This window comes from Arabidopsis thaliana (genome assembly GCF_000001735.4).
Source record: "Arabidopsis thaliana chromosome 1 sequence".
In the NCBI taxonomy this organism is placed as follows: domain Eukaryota; kingdom Viridiplantae; phylum Streptophyta; class Magnoliopsida; order Brassicales; family Brassicaceae; genus Arabidopsis; species Arabidopsis thaliana.
In genome coordinates, this window is record NC_003070.9 from 21,130,946 (window position 1) to 21,153,627 (window position 22,682).

The 22,682-nt window shown below is 33.1% G+C and overlaps 4 protein-coding genes and 2 pseudogenes across 10 annotated transcripts; 4 read left to right on the forward strand and 2 right to left on the reverse strand.

The window, feature by feature from the left end:
- The first annotated feature begins 5,889 nt into the window (after positions 1-5,889).
- Positions 5,890-7,332, forward strand: NAS4 (nicotianamine synthase 4). Its single transcript, NM_104521.3, has one exon. It carries the CDS (start codon positions 6,078-6,080, stop codon positions 7,050-7,052), a length of 975 nt encoding a protein of 324 aa, NP_176038.1. The 5' UTR covers positions 5,890-6,077; the 3' UTR covers positions 7,053-7,332.
- Positions 7,333-7,569: 237 nt separating this feature from the next.
- Positions 7,570-10,699, reverse strand: TPR5 (Tetratricopeptide repeat (TPR)-like superfamily protein). Of its 2 annotated transcripts, none has more exons than NM_001333781.1 (12): positions 10,496-10,699; positions 10,157-10,225; positions 9,943-10,071; positions 9,734-9,858; positions 9,481-9,602; positions 9,294-9,376; positions 8,993-9,205; positions 8,669-8,806; positions 8,392-8,574; positions 8,219-8,313; positions 8,040-8,137; positions 7,570-7,923 (listed from the first exon to the last, which is right to left on the reverse strand). In NM_001333781.1, exons 1-12 carry the CDS (start codon positions 10,535-10,537, stop codon positions 7,820-7,822), a joined length of 1,401 nt encoding a protein of 466 aa, NP_001319255.1. In that variant the 5' UTR covers positions 10,538-10,699; the 3' UTR covers positions 7,570-7,819. The 2 variants fall into 2 exon arrangements, with proteins under 2 accessions (NP_001319255.1, NP_176039.2); NM_104522.4 differs by having other exon boundaries at positions 10,157-10,255.
- Positions 10,688-13,513, forward strand: PBG1 (20S proteasome beta subunit G1). The gene is made up of 7 exons (NM_104523.4): positions 10,688-11,033; positions 11,144-11,208; positions 11,312-11,388; positions 12,368-12,497; positions 12,583-12,742; positions 12,826-13,011; positions 13,128-13,513. Exons 1-7 carry the CDS (start codon positions 11,025-11,027, stop codon positions 13,239-13,241), a joined length of 741 nt encoding a protein of 246 aa, NP_176040.1. The 5' UTR covers positions 10,688-11,024; the 3' UTR covers positions 13,242-13,513.
- Positions 13,514-15,290: 1,777 nt separating this feature from the next.
- Positions 15,291-18,860, forward strand: AT1G56460 (HIT zinc finger and PAPA-1-like domain-containing protein; the record flags this gene model as incomplete). Of its 3 annotated transcripts, NM_001198322.1 has the most annotated exons (9): positions 15,294-15,483; positions 15,780-15,960; positions 16,071-16,160; positions 16,454-16,795; positions 16,940-17,525; positions 17,774-17,874; positions 17,953-18,042; positions 18,174-18,301; positions 18,403-18,860. In NM_001198322.1, exons 2-9 carry the CDS (start codon positions 15,820-15,822, stop codon positions 18,521-18,523), a joined length of 1,599 nt encoding a protein of 532 aa, NP_001185251.1. In that variant the 5' UTR covers positions 15,294-15,483; positions 15,780-15,819. The 3 variants fall into 3 exon arrangements, with proteins under 3 accessions (NP_001320733.1, NP_001185251.1, NP_176041.2); NM_104524.4 differs by lacking the exon at positions 16,071-16,160 and having other exon boundaries at positions 15,307-15,483; positions 18,403-18,671; NM_001333782.1 differs by lacking the exon at positions 16,071-16,160 and having other exon boundaries at positions 15,291-15,483; positions 18,174-18,527.
- AT1G56470 lies at positions 18,808-19,317 on the forward strand (annotated as a pseudogene). The gene has a single exon.
- A 78-nt stretch (positions 19,318-19,395) lies between these two features.
- On the reverse strand, positions 19,396-22,035 carry AT1G56480 (annotated as a pseudogene). Of its 2 annotated transcripts, none has more exons than one of them (5): positions 21,667-22,035; positions 21,418-21,488; positions 20,358-20,573; positions 19,823-20,088; positions 19,396-19,715 (listed from the first exon to the last, which is right to left on the reverse strand). The 2 variants fall into 2 exon arrangements; another variant differs by having other exon boundaries at positions 21,418-21,577.
- Positions 22,036-22,682: the final 647 nt, after the last annotated feature.

Consider the following 22,682-nt stretch of genomic DNA (forward strand, 5'->3'; position numbering starts at 1 on the left):
AGGTCATAACTATTTTCTAGATAAGAACCGTTTCAAGTAAAATTATTATGGTTAAAATTATTATATATCTAAAATCCAAGATGCGTTTGTATAAAATGAACTATGTAATAAAAGCTTTTTTAAAATTTGCGACTATTTCGTATACGAATTGTTTTACCCATGAAATATTTGAACATAGAATAAAGCTTCAATGTGATAAAATAGTGGTATGTTTGTTTCAAAAATGTCGGAAAGTTTTGTATGTTTTAAGAATGTCGAGATTTTTAGTATAAAATAATATTTCTTTGTTATTCAATATAAGAAATCCAAATTTTTTTAGCAAAGATGGATTTGATAGTTTCAAGTTAAGATTTTATAGTGTTCCAAATCTTAAGTATAATATATTTTATCATTTAAATATAAACATATACATAATTGTAAATATTATTTACCCATCAGACTAAAGATTTTTATAAAAAAAAAAAATTTATTAAAAATATTAATATAAGATAAGAATATGGCTTTTTAATTTTTTGAAAAACAGATTATTAATATAAAATAAACAAAGCTCTAGTGATTAATTGTTAAAATATAAATATGGAGATTAGTTGCCTAATTATTTGCTTTTTTATTATATATTTTTTTTATTTTGTGTGATATATGTGTACTAAAAGTTTAAAACTAATGATAAAATCTGTAAATAATCTAAGTAGAATTTGGATAATAGTTTAAATGGGTGGAAAATCACTCTTAAAGCGACACGTCAACATGATAGTTTTCTATGTCATATTCACTTAATGTTCTTTTCTTGAATATTCAAATGCCTATTAAGTCTTAGAGCAACCCCAATGGTTTAGAACCAATTGGTTTTTAATTTTCAATTTTAACCTTATTTTAAATTAAAATGTTACTTTTACTAAGTTAAGAAAAGTTAGGAAGAAGCTGAATTCATTTTTACTCTAATGGTTAAGAACTATTGGATTCCTAAAAAACAACAATTCAAACTGTTTCAAAACAATGTCTACCCACTCAAAACACAACACATATACTCTTCTTAGTTTTAAGAAAACATCTTAACTAAGATATTTATCTTAGCTAAGGCTTGTTAGTTTCATTAAATTTAATCAGTTTTATAGCTAAGAATTAGCTAAGATACAAGGTTGGAGTTGTTCTTATATTCCTTACAAGGGATGTTAAAATGAGACATTGATTAGCTCATGAAATGGTTGCTCACCTCGCCAAATTGATTTTTTCTCTTAACTTATTCACTTACAAAAAACCTTAAAAATATTATTTTGTTTTTATCTTATAGATTTTTTTTTAATAAATTAAATCAAATCAGATACTTTTAGTTAATGAATCTTACCTTACCTTAGAAAACCAATACTTTTGCTCTATGTTAAGAACATAAGGTATTGAACCAATCTTACCCGGTAATGACCAAATGTAAACGTCAACAATCCTCTAATAAGCTTACAAGTAATAAGATTCAGTGAAACCATTGTTCTGTATTTCGTTGTAGTGCACTGTTAAGTAATTGCCTTGTGCGAGGATATAGCACTATTGATGATCTATGATGAAACAGTTTTAGATAAATAGTTGGACACGTAATCCACCACAACATTCTTATCAATTAATATTTAAAAAATAAATTCTGAATTCGCACATGATATACATAACATGTATTATATAGAAAAAAATATTCTATGATATACATTTTTTTCTTATCCCATTGTAGGCTAATTGTTTATAATCATATATATTATTAGGTTGACATGTATGTTAGATAAATAATATAAAAGTTGAATGAAGCGGATGATAGAACAAAAGTGGGTATATATAATGCATATGGAGTAATCATAAAATGTAAAGTTTTTATTTATGTAACGTTTTATTTTTTCTAGATATATTTTTAACAATTCGTAATATATAGGGAATCATTTTTGTAAATGTATTTAAAAAATCAAAAATTTGGACTGGACTACTATATTAGCTGAACAATAAAATAGCAAAATAATTATATTAGTGAAGAAATCAAACTTGATAAATTTTTCGTAAAAGTAATCATAAAATGTTAGTTTGGACTTGACTACTTATAAAAAATCATAAAACCTAACTTATTAACGTTAATAAGTTAATTGTGTAATTTAACGTTAATAAGTTAGGTTTTATGATTTTTTATAAGTAGTCAAGTCCAAACTAACATTTTATTGTTCAGCTGTTGTGAAAAATGACATGGAACAAGTTAATTGTGTAATTTTGAAATTGTATCGATCGTAATGTTGCAAAATGTTTTTAAAATCATATGGAGGTTCGAAGTTGGAATAGTCATCACTCATCACTATACCACGATATGTTCGTCCAAAGAAAACCACTACTTTAACTACGAATTAGAGTGGTTGAGGACATACATGAGGTTGATCCTTTATCCATATAAGTCTCTTTAGAAAAAAAACTTACAAAAATGCGAAAATGCCAAAGACAACACTATTTAGATTATAAGTTTTCAATGTGGTTTTGGGGCAATTAGACATTTTGTTTCAGTTGATATTGAGGGGTCAATAATATTTGATTAGATCATAAAAAAACATACCAAAAAGTGAAATAGATTCAATGTCGAGTAGTCGCGTCAACCCAGTCGATGCTAAAAGTTGGCCACTTTGTCATCTTTGTTAGAAACTTTTTTCTTTCGTCATTTTCCATTACAAACATTATATATTAAGACCCAAAGCTGCTTGTTGACTTTTCTATTGGGTCACACCTAGATTCAGAGGCCCAATAATGAGAGTACACGTGCCATCGATGAACATGCTTCATCCTTCAAAGAACCCGTGTGAGGCCATTGCTAACGCGTGGCTTGGACGTGCCGAGAAAAGGTTATTGGTTAATTGCAACAGAATGGTCACAATTTTGTGTCTTAAGTGGAAATAACTATACAAATTTAATGTTTATGCATGTGTTGTCTTCATATTTCGTACGATGACTTATATTTTATAGATATAGTTGATGGTTGTGTCATACCTAAATTTCATCTTAAATTAAATAATATGTTATGTACTAGTACTAATTAAGTTAATATTTACTAACACGTAAATGTTTAACGTACAAGATCAGACAGTGTTTAATATAAGTTGGATATATTTTCTTGAATAACTTGTAATCTCATTGTTTCTCTTTTTAGGTTGAATATGAGTATTTTTGCACGTACTATAAGCTGCGACTTCTGTGCATGTGATTTTGATTAATCATGTACAACGAAAACGAATAATGTGATATGTCTCGCTCGAATCAGATATATACGAGGCGTCTAGCTACCACAACAATACATCGAAGTGATAGTCTGATAGGTGATCAGCAAGAATATAGAACCACACGACACGATATGACACGACTTAAATATTGCATGATATTATATTTCTGTTATTTTTTGTTAATTTGTTTTTAAGATGTGTAAGAATATATATATATATTTTTATTATCATACAAATTTGAATTTTATTTACAGTCTTATCATTTTGTATCTTGCAGTTTTGTTTTCTACACTTTACCAGAACAAAAAATATCTTGCAGTTAATATAATTATTGATTGAATTGCTATAAGTTAGATACTACATACATACTTATAGTTGGCAGAACTTTACAGGACTATAACATATATTATAATGATTAACTTAGTAGTTGACATAATAAAAAAATGATTATTGGTAAAATATACGAAAGTTATGGGAAATAATTGGATCCGTCGAATGTGCACCAACAGTGAGGATGGCAACATCCTGTCGCATAGTCTCTCAACTTGGTCACCTCTCATTATGAGTACCAAACCAAACTACATGCACCAAAGTATAACTTATTTTGGGTTATAATAAAGTAAAGTTAATTTGACAAATTAAATACAACCAAATGGTCCTTTTGACATAAGATTCTCGTCCACCTAAATTAAATCAAATAAAAGTTCTAATATTGTTTTCAAACATATATATGACGAGAAGAACATTTGGAATTACATAATAGTTCATCATAAATTAGATTAGTAAATCTTATAAGTTATAAGCAATGGTATAATTACTTAAAATAATATATTTTTTTTTGTACTTAGTAGACGTAAACCCCCTTCAAAATAATAGTATAACACCAAAAAAAAAAAAAAAATTAAGTCAAATATTATTTACTTCCAACTCTAAATTTTGTTTAACAAAAAAATGTTCCTAAGCTGTGCCCATAAACTCTTTGGATCAGATAATGTAGTTTTCTAATTAACTTATTATTACATATGTCATTTTTATCCTCCTCTATCTTCGGCCATTGCCATTCTCATCTTTGCAATACTTTAATTGTTAACTTAAGATCCGATTAATAACACAAATTGATTTAAAAAAAAATAATGGATTTTTTTTCATAAAATAGCTTTTAAAAAGAAAGATAAATGAAAGTACTGTTTTCAATACATCTATTTTTTGTGTTTTATGATTGGTTACAATTCATATGATATACTTTTACCGATTACTAATACGGTAAAAAAAAATATCAATCAAATCCATTGTTCAGTTCATGTTCTAGTCTTCAGCTGTCCCGTTTATGAAATTAATTCCTATACAACTTTTTATATAGCTTCATACACAAAAAGTTTTTGATAAGAAGAATAGTGATAATGTATGGTCAATTATGTAGCCACTAAAATCTTCTATATAATGCATAAAGCTACAACTCTCCAATCTTTCGTACCTACAATTCTTGGGAACCGCAGAATATTATTGGAGAAATCCTTTTGAACAGATAATTGATTTATAAAAGTTTAAATCTAACCCTATTAATAAAATCTAATGGTATCAAAAAGTATTCATGTATTTTTATATGCCTTGATGTATATAGGCTCACTCGCCCATGTTTTGATGACTCGTTAGGCCTAGATTACATTAAAATAAAATGATTTTTGATTATTTGATAAGGAGATAGATATACTCACGATATTGTAATGTATAAAGTATTTTAGAAAAATAACTACATATTTTTAAATCAGGTACATAATTTTAAGAGGGCGGAGGTAAAATTACATAATTTTATTCTCAAGATTAATTATTCACACGTAATAGTTTATTTTTATCCCATAAAATGTAAATATTATATGATAATACGTTATATCCGATATTATTTTTTCTCGTATACAATGGTATTGAATTTGTTCGTCGTAGTTGAACATCATTTTTTATAGGTTAATAGTTAGCATACGATATGCAAAAATGAACATCGAGAATGGGCATCTCGTAGAACTGAGTTAGGTAAATTCTCTAACAATCCAAAATAGAATCAATCATATTTCTTGGTTCGAAATTGGAACCATATTTTTCGTCTTTTGTATGGTACAAATAAAGACCAATAAATCTCAGAACTATGCACCCCGTAGAGCCAGTATACTACATTGGGTTGTAGGATCCTTTTGTGAAAACACTGTTTCTTATCTTTTTTGAATGCGACATGTAGCTCAGCGCTCATTAACAATCCAAAATCGTCAACGACGTTTTTTTTCCAAATCATCCCTACAAATTTAGCTTTCCAATAAACTCAAAAATATTGTTTCTAAGAGTCATCAATATTAGATGAAATAATAAGGGTCATCAATGTTATTGTTTCTTGAAATGGTTATATATTTACCTATGTATTACTGTATATATTTACCTTGAAATGGTACTCGATCACTTGGTATAAAATTTAAATATATTAAATTTGAGATTTCAAAATTTATAGGATAAGAAATAATAATTTACGTAATAATTTTGAAATAATGTCCAACACATTTTTCATTCATGCATATTAAATTCAACATTAATAATTAAACCAAAAAAACATTAAAAAATGAACATTTATAAAAAGACATGAGTTACGATAAGAAATTTAAAAATTAACACTTCATTAATTTATTGTGCTGGGTATTAAAAAGAAATCAAAAGTATATTTATTCTATGTTATGGAGCCCACAAATCTGCCAATAAATAAACCATCTCACCAAAAACTTCATTTCACCTGAAAAACATAACTCTTAAGAAAGAAAAAAAGTTCACTTTTCATTTTCTTTTCTCGTAAAACCTCATAGTGTCGACATGGGTTATTGCCAAGACGACCAACTCGTAAACAAGATCTGCGATCTTTACGAAAAGATCTCGAAGCTTGAGACCCTAAAGCCTTGTGAAGATGTCGACACTCTCTTCAAGCAGCTCGTGTCCACATGCATACCACCAAACCCTAACATCGACGTCACCAAGATGTCTGAAAACATCCAAGAGATGAGATCAAACCTCATCAAAATCTGTGGTGAGGCTGAAGGTTACTTAGAGCATCACTTCTCTTCAATCTTAACCTCTTTTGAAGATAACCCCCTTCATCATTTGAATCTTTTTCCTTACTACAACAACTACCTCAAACTAAGCAAGCTCGAGTTTGATCTCCTCGAACAGAACCTAAACGGTTTTGTTCCAAGGACTGTAGCTTTCATTGGCTCTGGTCCTCTCCCTCTTACTTCCGTCGTTCTTGCCTCTTCCCATCTCAAAGACTCGATCTTTCATAACTTTGACATCGACCCATCAGCGAATATGGTAGCAGCTCGTTTGGTTTCGTCTGATCCTGATCTTTCTCAACGTATGTTTTTCCATACTGTTGATATAATGGATGTAACCGAGAGCTTGAAGGGCTTCGACGTTGTGTTCTTGGCTGCTCTTGTAGGGATGGATAAAAAGGAGAAGGTTAAGGTGGTCGAGCATCTTGAGAAACACATGTCTCCTGGTGCTTTGCTCATGCTGAGAAGCGCTCATGGACCTAGAGCTTTTCTCTATCCAATCGTTGAGCCTTGTGATCTCGAAGGTTTCGAAGTTTTATCGGTTTATCACCCTACCGATGAAGTTATCAACTCCATTGTAATCTCAAGGAAGCTAGGTGAAGATGCTAATGGTGTTGTTCATGATCATATAGATCAAGCTTCGGATCTCGCGTGTAACTGTTCCAAGATCCACGTGATTATGAACAAGAAGAAGAGCATTATCGAGGAGTTCGCAGGTGCTAATGAAGAACAACTTACCTAGAAAAATGCTGTGTTCTTGATCAATCTATGATGTCTTTTTTTTTTTAATTACGAAAATGTTGGCTGTTTTTGCTACAGTCTTGTTCTTGTCTCTGTCTTCTTTGTTCTGTTTCTTAGCATCTGATTTGAAAATTGACAATGACCACTTCTTTTTGGTTGGATTCTCCAATGTCTATTGCAATTTGCAAAGGGTGGGTCAAACAGATTCTATGAGACAGAACCGCTTATTCTTGTCGGAATAAAACAAAGATAGCCCAGCATAATAAAGATCCCATTACGATAACGATACGATTGGTCGAAATTCTTGCTTCTGGCTCTGTTCTAAGAGCAGACTTTGAGAGATTATATCCTAAAGTAGAAAGATCCGATTCTTAAGAACATGATTCTTAATTCTCATGTCTTCTATGAAAATAGAAGAGCCATTGTTTCTATTCTAAGTTCCAATCATCGCAGAAGCAAAATATGGATTCTGATTCTTAACCCCGTAAATAGAACTCTCCTAATATGCATTATGCAACAAACAATACACATTAGATGAAATGAAAACTGACAATAGCTTTTTCTGAGTTAATATTAGTTGACAGTTTACATGTAAACCAAAAGAAAACCCCGAGCAACATATACCCATTTTAACATTCTAAGTTTTTTCGGTTCTTTCGGTAAATATATGAACAAAAAACTGGTTCATTATCATCCAAAATGCTTACTGGCCTACTGGGTGTGCAAAATCTTCACCATGTACACTACTAAAAAGAGCCATCTACTAAGTTACTGTTTAAGGCAGTATCTTGACCTTAGTTTGTCTAAGACCTCTGCATACTCCATTGGGGTTGCTTTATTGCAGAAAACATCTTCCCATATCTTCAGTAGCTCTGCACCAAGAGAAATCAGATATCACAATTGTTATGATGTAGGTCATTTACACTACATGTATATGCTTTGATCATATTAAAGATCGTTGACATGACATGAAGAAGAAAGGGAGTACCGTTTTTCTCGGTTGAGGTAAGGCACATGACGAGCATGTTGAATCTAGGAACCTTTGTTAGGTTCTCAATGTATTTAACTGCCAAATCCATGTCTTCACTGCAACAAGCAAGAAACCATAAGCACCAATTATTACAAGATTTTTTGGAGAACCAGAATGCAAATGGTCAGTTTACTCACGTGAAGAATGAGGCTACACATTTGATTATGTCAACCAGCACCGGAGAGGTCAGGGCGTTCTTGAAAATCTGAGGTAAAGAGCTCGGAGTCGTGACCTGATATATTTACAAACCTGGTGAGTTGCACTGTTATTTAGGGATTGAGTTTATTTTTTTGCAGGTGGTATTTCAAACCTTCAACAATTGGCTTCGTAGGGCACTGTCGCCGGAAAAACTCCGCCAAGAGTTCTCAAATTCGTAAGCAGATTTTGGGGTTTTAATGTTTTTAGAAGCTTCAGTCATCGCAAGTGACGCTGCATGAGCAGCAAGCTCTTGTACTGATGGCTTTAGTTCCAGCTGTTTAGAAACCTGGTTTTCCTGTAACATTAGAATGGGGACAAGTTTTGTAGCATCAGAGTGGATTTTTTTGTACCACATCAACCTTTTTAACACTTAGACCACCATTACTTACCGGTCCAGAAGGCTGAGTACCATTTCTGTCAGAAGGCTTCGCCTCCTTTTCATAACTTTGGCTTCCAGGCGTCACTTTCTTGCTGTCTAGAATTTCCGTGATAGCTGGAATTTTCATGGAACCTTCTTTGCTTTTCTCCTGAAGATAGCATGACAAGTATAATGAGATAAGCTCTCGAAAATTCCATCTATGCTAACTAAAGATAAAGTTTCCATGTGATAATAATATCCGACAAACTTTACTAGTAAAACTAATTCTACACGACCTTTTAGATGTGCACTTTTGAACTTAACTTATATCAAACAAAATAAACTTGAAATATACCTCAGGTTGTATATTTTCAATGAGCTTCTTTCCCGAACTTTCATTGCTACCTAGAACAGGCTGAACAATATCCCTGTTCGTTTTGGCCACTAGGGTCACTGGCTTTGAAGTCATTTCTGTCTTTGGCTTTTGTATTTTCTTATCTAAACCTGATGTTTTGAGTAATTCTTGTGCAGTGCTTTGCATTGCTCCAGTGGCTTTCTCAATGATTTCCTGCTCAAAATTCAAAAAGTTAAGTATTTGTGAAGCATTTAAAATTAACCTGGCAAAAATGCAGCAAAGAAGCATATGAAAATATTACTTTCTCGAGCAAAGATTTGATATCGGCATATTGCTTCTTAAGTTCCTGGCTCTCAGGCTCCAATCTTAAGGCAAACTCAGCATCTGCGAATAATTTTAATCACCTTACATATGCAGCAACATGTAATAAAGAAATTGTATGTATCTTAACAGAACAGAATGAATGATTATATGGGTGCGAGGGATACCTTCTTTGGCTTCTTTAATCATGCCGAGTTCTTTTCTTGCTGTTGCTCGGCGTGAGTAAGCTTTTATATATCGATCATCCAGATTTAAAGCTTCTGTGCAGTCAACCTCAGCCTCTCGATATCTAATGTAAGAATCATTTTACAAAGTCAGAAAATATAGCTTAAAGAGGATCAGGTAATGGAAGACAAGTGGACACACACAAGAGTCACAGTGATGAATGAATAAAACCAATGAAACAGACAATGAGCAAACCTTTTGATTTTAAGGTAAGCCATTGCTCGATTTGCATAAGTCACAGCATTTGGCGATAAAGCAATGCTCCGAGAGTAACAATCAATCGCCTCATTGAACTTCTTCTGCTTGAAGAATTCATTACCCTGTATTCCAAGAGAGGTCCATGAGAAAGATTGCATCACGAGAATATCACATAACAAAAACAAAGCTTGAAGAAGAGAAAGTACCTGCTCCTTCTCTGAACTAGAATCCAATAGACTTTCTCCAATCAAACTACTCGACAAATCCCTAATGGAACGATACTTTTTAGCAAAGTCATATTTCCCTGACCCACTTGGTCTGAACGTCTCACTACTCTGAAAGTTCAAAACAAGGAATCTCATAAGGATGCATTAAGTTTTACAAATGAGAGCACTTCTGTATATACACAAAAGAACGAACCGGATTCGACGAATTAGCAGGTTGTTGCTTAATCTTCTTGTCTTTATCCTTCAATGAGAGTTCCCAATCCTGCAAGTCATTGAAAAATCCCTGGAAATCCTGGAAAAAAAAATTCGAAACCAAACGATGCAAGTAAACATCTAATTCGTTCTTAGTCTATATACATAATCGATTGTACAACAGTTCGTTGAACTAACAATCTCCATGAAATCTAGATAACGAAGTGGAGATAAGGAGCACGAGTCGTTTCGATTTTTTTCCTTTTTCATTCTCGAGTAAACAGAGATTTTAGCTAGAGAAGATTCATGTAAGAAAGATGAATCGAGTAGAAATGGTTACCTGAGTTTGATCGCGGCCGTGTTTGCTCGGTGACCTAGCCATTCTGAGAGAGATTCTCCGGCGAGCAAATAGTCGACGAGAAAGAGCAAAGATGATTCTAGAAGAAGACTGAGAAAGTCACAGAGTTCAATTTTGAACTACAGTATTGGACTTGGGCTTTCCGATATTTGAGTAATGTCGGGTGGGGTCATGTCAGTAACCGGGTTAAATCGATAATATTGGTTGAGATCGGGTAGGTCGGGTCAAATCGAGAATAAACCGGCCCGTTTGACACCTCTACGTGTGAAACTGAGTCAGGTCGGGTCAGGTAAAGAACCGTATTAAACCAATAAATTGATATTAGTGTGTGAGATCAAATCGGATCGGGTGAATAACCAGGTTAAACCGGTAAACACCGGGTCAGGCCCGATTCGCTATGTTTCTTGAGCGAAAGGAAATCACAGAAGTCTTTTTAGTGAGGTAAACAAAACCAAAACCATCAGATCTTAAGAAGAAGAACCTAAAGCTCACTACGATATTTTTCGAGAATATGACGACTGTAAGTCAGATCAATCTCGTCTTCAATGTTCTTATTACTATCTCTGCTTCTGATCCTTCTAGGTTTGATTTCGTTTTCCTGATTTTGATTTTGTTTCTTCTTCTGAGCAGTTTTCTGTTCCGATTGATAACGGAGATTCTATGAAGATCGCAGAAGAAGAATCACAAAGAACACTGTAAAAATCTCTTACTCTTATGCTTATGTAGGGTTTTCGATTTTGAGAAAATTTGGGATTCGATTTTGAATTTATTAGGGTTTTGTTTTGGTTTTTTGTTTAGGTACCCATATGTTACTGGAACTTCAATTGTTGCAATCAAGTACAAAGATGGGGTTTTGATGGCTTCTGATATGGGAGGTATGTCTCAGCTCCTAGTTTCAGCTCTTTATTTGGTTAAGTATTTGTATTGGTTTAATGTATGCACAAATTTTTGCAATGTATGTTTAGATTTACATCTGTTATAAGCTTGATTGCTTGAATCGTTTGTTTTGCCTCTCTTGGTGTTTGTTTGGTTAAATCTGTTTCTTTTTCTCTGTGAGAGATCATCACAAGTCAGTGAATAGATCATGTGTTTCAGATATGCTCGTTTCATGCGTATGAATCCTTCAAATTTCATTTCTCTAGTGTCTTTTCTGCTACATTTTTAAGTATGGTTTGATTCTTTTGGTCAAATTTGATTTTTGCATCTTTATAGACGATTCAGTGAATTAGGGTCAAACACTATTATGCAGAACAGGTTTTGTTATGTCTATTAGCTGCTTGATTGATAATAATATGTATTTTGGGCTAAACATATAGACAAGCAATTGCTTTTTGTTTTTTATGAGATTAGTTTCACATCCCCCTTGCATTTGTTTTCTTAGCTACGTTATCTTTCCAACATAGAATGTTACAGTTCTTTGGTTGTTCCTGTTTCGTCTCTTTAATATTGTTAGATTTAGGGTAAACTAAGAATTGAGGCTTCTTTTATGAATGATCCAGAGAATAATGTTGAAAAGTCTTGACTGTTTCTAGATCTTTTTGCTTTTGTTTCGGTTCCCTGTGTGCCATCCATTGTTAATTAGGTCAAGAGATGACAACTGAGAATTAACGTTACAACCATCAACCAGTACTTAGCTATGTTCATTGAAATAGTTTGATTTCTCATATCTTAACACCGACTCACAATAAGTAAGAGCTGTCATTTGTTTGTACGGTTAATAATTTTGATGGTATATCTATGTAGCTTGGATTATTCTTTTATGTTCTAATGGTGTGATCCTGGTTTCCTGGGACTTATGCACCAGGGAAATTACGATATTGTGCCATCAACTCACTTTCAAATTTTTGCATGCAGGTTCATATGGATCAACCTTAAGATACAAGAACATCGAGAGAGTGAAGGCTATTGGTAAGCATTCTCTTCTTGGTGCCAGCGGAGAAATCAGCGACTTTCAGGAGATTCTCCGTTATCTTGATGAGCTCACGTAAGAATCCGTTTGGTTCAATTTTTTTATATTTTAATCTTTCCTTGTCAATTATCAAGCCTCACAAGCCCTTGGTTTTACACAGCCTGAATGATAACATGTGGGATGATGGTAACTCTTTGGGACCAAAAGAGATTCACAACTATCTGACCCGTGTGATGTACAACCGTCGCAACAAGTTTAACCCTCTGTGGAACACTCTCGTCCTTGGAGGCGTCAAAAATGGGAAAAGTTACCTTGGAATGGTACGTCTCAGTCTTTCAAGTCACATATATAAAATTTTCTTATGAATGTAACTATTGATTTGGATCCATTTGCTTCTCTCTAGGTGTCAATGATTGGTGTTAGTTTTGAGGACGATCATGTTGCCACTGGATTTGGAAACCACCTTGCTAGGCCAATTCTTCGTGATGAGTGGCATGCAGACCTGAGTTTTGAAGATGGTGTCAAGCTACTTGAGAAATGTATGCGTGTGCTTCTTTACCGTGACAGATCTGCTATTAACAAGCTTCAGGTTTGTCTCTAATAACAAGTTTTGTTTACCGTTATCTCATCTCGTATAATCTTTGTTTAGTTTGGTAGAAGTTCTTCATAAGGATTGTAATAACAGAAAATATGAAAACTGTGCAGATAGCGAAGATCACGGAAGAGGGCGTGACGGTCTCACAGCCATACTCATTGAAGACATACTGGGAATTCTCGTCATTCCACAACCCAACTGCTGGTGCTGCAGGCTCCTGGTAAGAAGCCAAGCAACCACATCGGCTGGCGATCTTTTAAGGAAGCTTTTATTTTATTTTATGTGATGTTGTTAAACACTTTGTACTGTAGTTGTTTTACTATTAAACTTGGTGGTTTCTTTCTGACAGTCCAGAGTTTAGATCAATGAGGATTTATAAAAAGTACTGGATATCTTTGGGTAGTAATCCATACCTTTGTTCATTGTTGATCGTTCTCCATCGCTTTTTGGTCTCCTTTCTCTTTTCTCATTTTAAGTGAAGTTGACACAATTTGCACACAAATTCATAAAATTAATAAATCATCTATTGGAACCTACTCTCTCATTATTTATTAATCATAATTATTTCAGTAAATTCTTAACAAGTAAAGTATTAACAACTCCATTTCGTGATATGCATTATTCATCTCCTAATTGAATCCAAATTCCAAAAGTACAAATTCCATCAGGTTATTATCTAGTCAAATAGGTTTTTAAGAGCATCTCCATTAGAAATTCAAAGAGTTTTCCAAACAAACAAAAAAATAAAGTTTTATTATATGATTAATTTTTTTTATTTTAGTTAAAAACTGAACTAATGATAAAGAGAGAAATGTCATGATGAGTTGTAGAGAGTATCTCATAGTTTCTCAAGTGAGAAACTTTCTACCTTCTTTCTCTTTCATTTTTAATATTTTTATTTTTTTAGTTGTGAAAAACTCTTGTGAAAAACTTCTAATGGAAATGGTCTAATAGTTACAAGATCTATTAAATTCATAGGGTGAGTAGTTTTCTTGAACTTGTAAACGTAACAAGTTGTATATTTTCTTGAAATTTATAACCCGTTTTCTTGAACGCTGAATTTTATAGTTCTTTTAAAATTCCAATAATTATTTAAATTATAATTTAACTTTTCTAAAATCAATTTCCGACTATTGTGTTATCATTTTTGATCAAATTACAAATAATTTAGATTTTAATTTCTTATATTATTTTTCATGAAATTTATACTCATGAAAATACCCTAACGACTATTACTAGTGCTCATTTCTACACACGTCTTAAATATTCAAATTAGATACTCCAACTCTCGATTTTATGCGTATTCAGAATCGTAAATTAACAAATATTAGTCAACTGTTACAAATGTTGACTTAATTGACACGTGTGTAACAAAGTGGCGATTCTACTTTGTAAACTTCGTTTAGTCAAACCTTAGATCTTTTACAAATTTAAGCATATACAATACCAACCACCAAACATGGTCGTTTTACAAAGAAAAATTGCCAACTTATCACACACGTGACAACTGAGTCAACATATATCCCGATTGACTAACGTCCGTTAATAACGACTTGAAATTATGCATAAAAATCGACAGTTAGAGTATGTAATTTGAATAATTAAGACGTTTTCATATAAATGTTAGAATAAGTACATGTCTAAAAGAGTTCTTTGCAGATTGTTGGGATTGGGAAAAACTCTTTCTTTTTCTTTTGTAAATAGAAAATTTTACGTATGTCAAACTAATATAAACATGCTTTAATTTATATAATAAATATAAATAAATGGGGAAGTGCCTTTACTCAAGTGGTTAAGTCTATTTGATTCCATATTTCCCATCGTAGTTTGACTCCACTAAATCGCGTTATCCCGCGTAGTAAAGATTGACTATGGATCGAATTTTCTCGATTCAAAGATGTCAAAAAAACATAAACAAATATATACTAACATTTTTATCAAATATTAGAAAATTCAGTCCTATGAACTCATTATGTTTCTTTATTTTTTTTAAATTATTTGCAAACAACACATTACAATGCAACAATAAAACATACTTTCAGATTTCAATCCAAAATGTTAAGTAACATATACAAAAACCAAAACATATATTGCTTGTACACGTACCACTACCTTCTCAAGTTTTGCAATCTCTATAATAATAACATAAACATACATTATCGTTAGACACTTGAGAGATGTGAGGGAGAGTGCAGTTTTGTAATGGGCCGATTTACGACAAAATAAGCGAAATATAAGGCCCTGAGTATATAAATATTACTGTTTAGCGGTAAACCCTGTCTGTGAACGCTAACGTTAACCAAGTAGGCTTAGATTAGTCTAACCTACGCCCTTTTGTTTCTTTGGCTCCAGAGGAACAAGAGTGAAGACGGTGAAGTTCCACAGCTTCTTCGTCAACTCCAATAAACCATAAACGCTAATTCCAATTTAGCGTGCTCAAAGTTCGATCCTTTGAATCTAAATCAGGTATAGAATTTTGTTTAATCGACCTCTTTATTCGAGCTCTTAGCTTTTGTCTTTGTTGTTTTTGATCGAATTGAAGAAACTGGGTAACAATTTCAAAACCCAGATCCTTAAACTTCATTAAATTGACCAATCCAACTTGATTTCTGATTCTAAAACATGATTCTTAAAACCAATCCTCTACATGCTTGCTTAGTGTATGAACTTGAATTGATAACAAATTTATCAGTCAAGTATCTGAATTTAGCTAAGACCTTCTCTTTTTTGGATGTTCTGATTTCATTATCTGATGGACTTAGGTATGTGGAGCTTTGATTTTTGAGTGAAACAAAAACAATTATGGAAAGTCTTGGAGGTATTGGATTCAGTAATACGAGTAGTGCAACAAAGAAGAAGAGAAGCACTACATTGCGTCGGCCTTGGAATGATCGACAGTTACAGGATTCTTCTTCATTGCCATCCACACCAGTCGCTGACAATGTAAGAAACCAAAAACATATCAATCTTTGCAATGAAAAATTCATTCTTTTACTTGTTAGAATAGTTTTCGGGGTAGGTATTGTCTTCATACTTCTTTAGTATCTATGTAGAATAGTCACTTTTACTCTACGGCCGTTAAAGTTTCTGCCTTTATCTATCTATCCATCTCAATAACACTTTGGAGCATTGTGAACTTTCTGGTCCCTTCATGTGTCTACTACTATTATATGCGCGAGTTGTGTTAACTGATATTGAAAGTGGCTTTGTGTTTGCAGAATAGTTTTACCGCTAAGTATCGTCTTCATTCTTCTTTAGTATTCATGTACAATAGTCACTTTTACTCTGCTGCCGTAAAAGTTTCTACCTTTATGTATGTATCCATATCAATAACATTTTGGATCATTGTGAACATTTGATATTAATGTGTCTACTACTTTTATGTGTGTGACTTGTTTTAACTGATATGTGTAGAAATTGGCTTTTATGTTTGTAGAATGAGAATAAGATAGAAGAGAGGGAAGCAGTGGAGTCGGATGAAGGTTCAACGAATGGTTCATTCCAAGGAAGTAACCAAGTGAGGCAAGGTGGAGGCCACAGCACTGCATCCACTGAAGGGTTTCTTGTACCTAGTAAAAAGAAAGACACAATTGACACGACAGAACGTCGAGCTGGTTTTGATGAGAATATCATCAAGAAGGTTAAACTCAAACTTGGTGGTTCGTCAAAAACTATAAATATAATATCAGCATCCGATGGTGCTTCTGATATTGGATTGTGTTCGACAAAGTCGTCCCATGCATCAGATGATGCCTTGGGGATTGGGCAGACTTACCAGGTAGTTAATCCTTTCTTAAATGCTAAATGTTTCTCATTTCCTCAACGAAGTATGTGTTGGTGATTGCCTGAGTTTTTTCAGTCTTTCTGATGAAATTAGGCTACAACATTTGTAATTTGTTATTGTCTACTTATTTACTCACAGGAAATTTCAAACGAGCGATCGACTAAACTAAGAGGGACACCGTTGGACACTGCAAGCAAATCAGATTCATGTAATGATACCCGAGATAGCAAAGCGAACACAAATCCTATTCGTAAAAGCAACCGGATTTCTAAACGACGTGTTCTGGATGAAGAACTCGATAGTCTTGATGATGATGACGAAGAAATTCAATTTCTCAGAAGGATGAAAATGGCTAAAGTTGTGGCTGTAGAAGAAGATGTTGATGACGATGAAGACAGGACCAGAAAACATAAAAAGCTTTCCAAGGTAATGAAACAAAATGTAGAATTCCCACGTGGTGTAGGAACATCAGAAAAATCAGCCAAGAAGGATAAGATGGGAAAAGCATTTGACGATGCTGATTATGTCAAGGATGATGATGAGGAAGAAGAAGAGGCTGTTTCAGATGTTGAGCTAGAAAATAAGAGCGCGAGAACTAGAAGAGGAGCTGAAGAAGGTCAGAGTGAAGTTAAGACAGAAATGACTGTGACTACTCGTCGACGTTCTGGACATAGTGGAAACCTTATCGAGTTTCCTCGTGGCCTACCTCCTGCTCCACCTAGAAGTAAGCTTGATGAATATCTAATCTACTCTTCTTTTGTTATTAGATAAAGAGGCTATCACTAAAATCACAATCTTGAATTTTTAGTCGGGTACTTGCTATGTTGCACTCACGTTAGATTGTTGACTCAATCGCAGGGCCTAGTGACTTTGTTCAGTGACCTACATAGTTGCTCAATTTATGCTATAGTTGAGGTTCTTATCAAATTGTTCTCCTACTCAGAGCTTTTTGTTTGTTTTGTTTGCTTACAGAGCGAAAAGAAAATGGATTAGAGGTTGATCAGCAACTAAAGAAAGCTGAGGCTGCCCAGAGACGTAAATTGCAAGTCGAAAAGGCAGCTAGAGAATCAGAGGTTTGATCCTGTTTTTCTTTTTTCAGTGGAACGAAATATATGACGAGCATGCTTACATAATCTTTCTCACATCGGTAGGCTGAGGCAATCAGGAAGATTCTGGGACAAGACTCTAGCAGAAAGAAGAAGGAAGATAAGATAAAGAAACGCCAAGAAGACAAGGCCAAGGTATAAACTGCAATGATACTTTCGAAAGGTTTCATGGCTGTATAACCAATTTCTGCTGCTGTTGAATGAAAGCATCTTATGTGTGATCATTTCTATCAATCTTACGATTGTTTGCAATCTGTTTTATGCAGGAGAAGGCTGCAGACTCGATTGCCCGTAGATCAGACACAGTGAAGTGGGTGATGGGTCCTTCAGGAACCATAGTAACCTTCCCAGAAGAACTTGGATTGCCAAGTATATTCAACTCTACACCACACAGGTATGATTCGATGCAAAGACTCATTACCTCATTTGGATCAAGCAATGCTGTTAAAGTGAATTTAACCGAAATTGACATGGTTCACCTTGCTAACGAAGTAGTTATCCTCCACCGCGGGAAAGATGTGCGGGTCCAGAATGTACAAACCCATACAAATATAGAGATTCAGAGTCAAATCTTCCATTGTGCAGCCTCCGATGCTACAAGGCAATCAAAGGCTAAGTGATGGATATATTGTGATCATACTATTTGTATAATATAATATTTTAGCGTTCATGTAAATACTAATAATAAAGCACTATATCATACTGTTTGTTGTTAAGCAAGATTTGAATGTTTATAAACATATATGAATATATCATACTGTAACAGTTTTATTTCTAACTTTCGTTTCTTGAATCCAGTTAACCGGACCTAACCAAGTAACCCAGTTAGCTACAGAGAAGTCAATATCCTCAGCTGCCGACTTCCTTGTCCACGGTTGTTTGTAGTCAATGCCAAAAGGTCTTTGCACCGGAGCCCACTTGTTTGTTTGTAGTAATAAGTTTACTTTTCTCATTTCCTTCTCCATAAAAGGCTTTATCCAACAACGTCTATCTGATCCTGGATACAATGTCTTCTTCACGACTTCACCTCACACCTGGAGATACAATGTCTTCACGAGCTTCCACGGACCAGATGTCCGTAAGGCATTTCTAGCCCATTTACGTAAACAGTTTACCTACAATGGAATTACGATGTTTGATGATCAAGGGATCGAGAGGAGCCAAATAATCGCTTCAGCTCTCACAAAAGCCATTAGCCATTAGAGAATTAAGGATCTCGATCGTATTGCTCTCGAAGAATTATGCTTCTTCCAGTTGGTGTTTAGATGAGCTGTTGGAGTTTTTGGAGTGCAAGGACAACTGTTTGTAGCCATGTGAGTTCTGTAAGGTGAAAAATATGTAGTATTCACCAAATGAATTATTGGTAATTAATGAAACCTTTGTAAATTTTATAGCCTTCCTCGATAGCTGTAGGAACATTTTGAATTGTAGTTTATCCGATCAACGATATAATTGATACACGAACATAAGAAGAAACTACATATTGTTGAGAAACCAAAAAACTCTATATATCCATCATTTGCCTTTAAATGAGTCAGCGATAAACCTAGGGGTAAATCACAATGACAAAGGTCATTCACGTACACTAGATTTACAAATTATTGATCATTTAAAAGATGGAAGACGGTAAATATAAAGAGACGAGAGAAGAAGGAAGAGTGGCTATCCAACCATCTTCATCAATGAAATTTTTTGGTTCTATAAGAGATTCAACATCTTTAGCAGAAAGATTCTTCTCCCATCCAACTCTTCCTTTCTTACTCGCTCCTTCCCCTGTGCAGTTTATCTCCGCATATGTAAATTTATCCCTGATTTTTGGTTTTTTGTAAGTCGTGATTGTTGTTAAAATATGGCTCCCAAATATATATGTAACAAATGCATATAGTATAAGAAGAAGAGAGTAAATATTACGTACACTTGGTCGCTATATTCCCAAGCATCCCATCCTTTACGTACGACAACATTGGACATGGTGGTTTCATAGAAGACAACTCTAGAGTAGTTTCGGTAAGCTCTTCCTAAATATGCCTTACCATCTCCTTGAATCACACAATGTTTGAACACAAATCCACTTTTGTCTTCCTCGCTTTCCCTCCCTTGTGCGGTTATGAACCCTTCTAACATTCCTCCTTTCTTCATCATGCGCTTTGATGTCACTGCTTTAACGTTTATCACACAATTCTGCATCCACACAAAAAGTCATTTAGATATATAAATGTATTTAGTGTGTATGATATGCAAAAAACATAAGAATAAAATAACGCGTTCTTCTATTTAGTTTGGCCTTGGTAGGTTTTGCTTCTGTGTGTCAGGTTTAGGCATGAAACAGGTTCAATTCGGCCAGTCCCTAATTTTTAAAATTATATATTGGCCAACGCTCATGTCTATATCAAGTTTTATATATCATTCTCTATTCTTAATCCTCATTTATGAGATATATATGAGATTACTTGGTATATAGATTGGCCTCCTCCCCATATGAAATCGATGGCTCCTACAATGTTACAATTTTGGAAGTAGTGGCGGCCGAGTAAATCAGCGACTGTGTCTTGGACACTGATGAAGCTGCAGCCATAGAACCACGCCTTGTCCGCAGCTAGTATAACTGATGGAGCTACCTTTATTGCTTTATACGGTATAACTGGTGTCATCCTTGTATTCGTATTCTGCACAACCAGGATGTCAGTTTCGCAATATTTAATGTACTAGATTTTATTTCATATCATATCTACATGTGCGGAAATCAGTCTGAATAATCTATCTCATCATCAAAGAACAAAACAAATTGATTTGTCAGTTCAATATTGAAATGATGCAAATAGCTAAATATTAAAATAATGAAATCACTTAAGGTGAAACTTTTTTTCCTACTGAATGATCACCCTAAAATGTTACTTTTCTGTTTCGTATTACGTGTCGTTTTTACAACTTGAATCTTATTGCATAATACATGTCATTTTATATTTTCAAAGTAAAGTTTTGATAAAATATTATGTGTTATCCTTACTATCTTCATGTTTTGACAAATAAAAAGTCATATATTTTACACTATTAGATAGGAGTAAAAATGAAATTTAATTAATATGAGTGAAAACAATCTAAAACAACATTTATTATAAAATAGAGAGTAGACTTTCCTAGATAAATAAATTTAAATTTTTATTATATTTTAATACATGCATTGTATATGGCTGGAATCACAATTTAAAAACTTAATAAATGTTGTAACCAGTAAATACCATATGCTTAAGACATTCAAATCAAATCAAATGTTTTAGTTATGCCATAAATACTCGTACATTTGTTTGGAAACCAATATATACATACATATACACGTGTATATATATATATGTATACACACATTTACACGTATTTTCATCCATCTAGAGATAAAATATTGTATAATTTATAAAATTTGATCGTATGAGAATGATTGATAGAACTAGCCATATTAATAGTCAACTACATATATCATTTTTTGGTTTGAAAGCTTGTTATAGATGCACTAACCTTGAAAGTAATGTTGATAGCGACGAAGTATTCAGCGTCTACTCTTAAAGGACCACTCGAATTGGCTAGTCCTGCATCATTATATTGAATTATCACTTTTGATGCATTGTTTCCTTGCATTATTATCTTTTGCTTCTCCTTCGGAATCACTATCTTTTCGCTGCATGAATATACATAATTTAATAAACCCTAAAATAAAAAAAGAAGTCAATTGCTTGATTCTTCTTAAGTTTAGATGAGAGAGCTTACTTGTAGATTCCATGTCTAAGATAAATCTTAACCCAATTTTTGTTACCAGAAGGAATAGAGTCCATGGCTGCTTGGATGGTTTTGAAATCACCTTTACCCTTATGACTAACCACCAATGTCTTTGCTATATCTTTGTAGAAATCTTTCGGTTCCAAACCATCTGAAGATACAAGTGATGTCGTAGCCATCAAATACAAAAATGAGAGAGCCAAAATATTTTTAAGAGATTTCATTGGTTGAAAGCAAAAGTGTTTAACTCTTTTAAGCACCAAAATTAAACTAGGCAGAAGTTTGAACTTGGTGTATCAAAAGAAAAAAACTTTCATCTTGATTTGTTTCTTCTTTCGCTAGAGTATATTTTGGACGTTTATATGAACGGCAATGATATTTTAACAACTTAAAAACATTTTATACCTGATTCCAAGTATAGTTAAAGATCCACTGATTGAATTTATTATCCAAAAGCAAGTATATGATATCCAATAATTTATTATACATTAATTTTAAAATAAAATTTCAAATTAATTACAGAAATAGATAAAAAATAATTATATCCATTGAAGTGATTCATTAACCAAAATCTAAATTAAATTTTAATAGTTATCGTTTAAAATCTAGTTAAAATAAATAAATTTAAATAAAGAAGCCAATTTATTAAAATTTCCAATTGATTTTTAAAATTATTTCAATTGACTTTTTGTCCTTTATATTTTTTCGAGAATACAATGAAAAATGTAACTAAATTAATGTAGTTGGAACTTCAACCCAAAGACAAAACTCTAAATGCTTTTTATCATTTTTTTTCATAAAAGAAATCTCTAAACTACATGGTAAATAAATTTGTAATAAATAAATATATATATATATATATATATATATATATATATATAACATGCTGATTAAGTATATATGTACATTTCCTTGCCTAATTCCAAGTATGGTTAAAGATCCACTAATTTCATTTCTTTACCAAAAGCACGTGATTCCTGATTTTTACTATCGGATACATGCCAGAG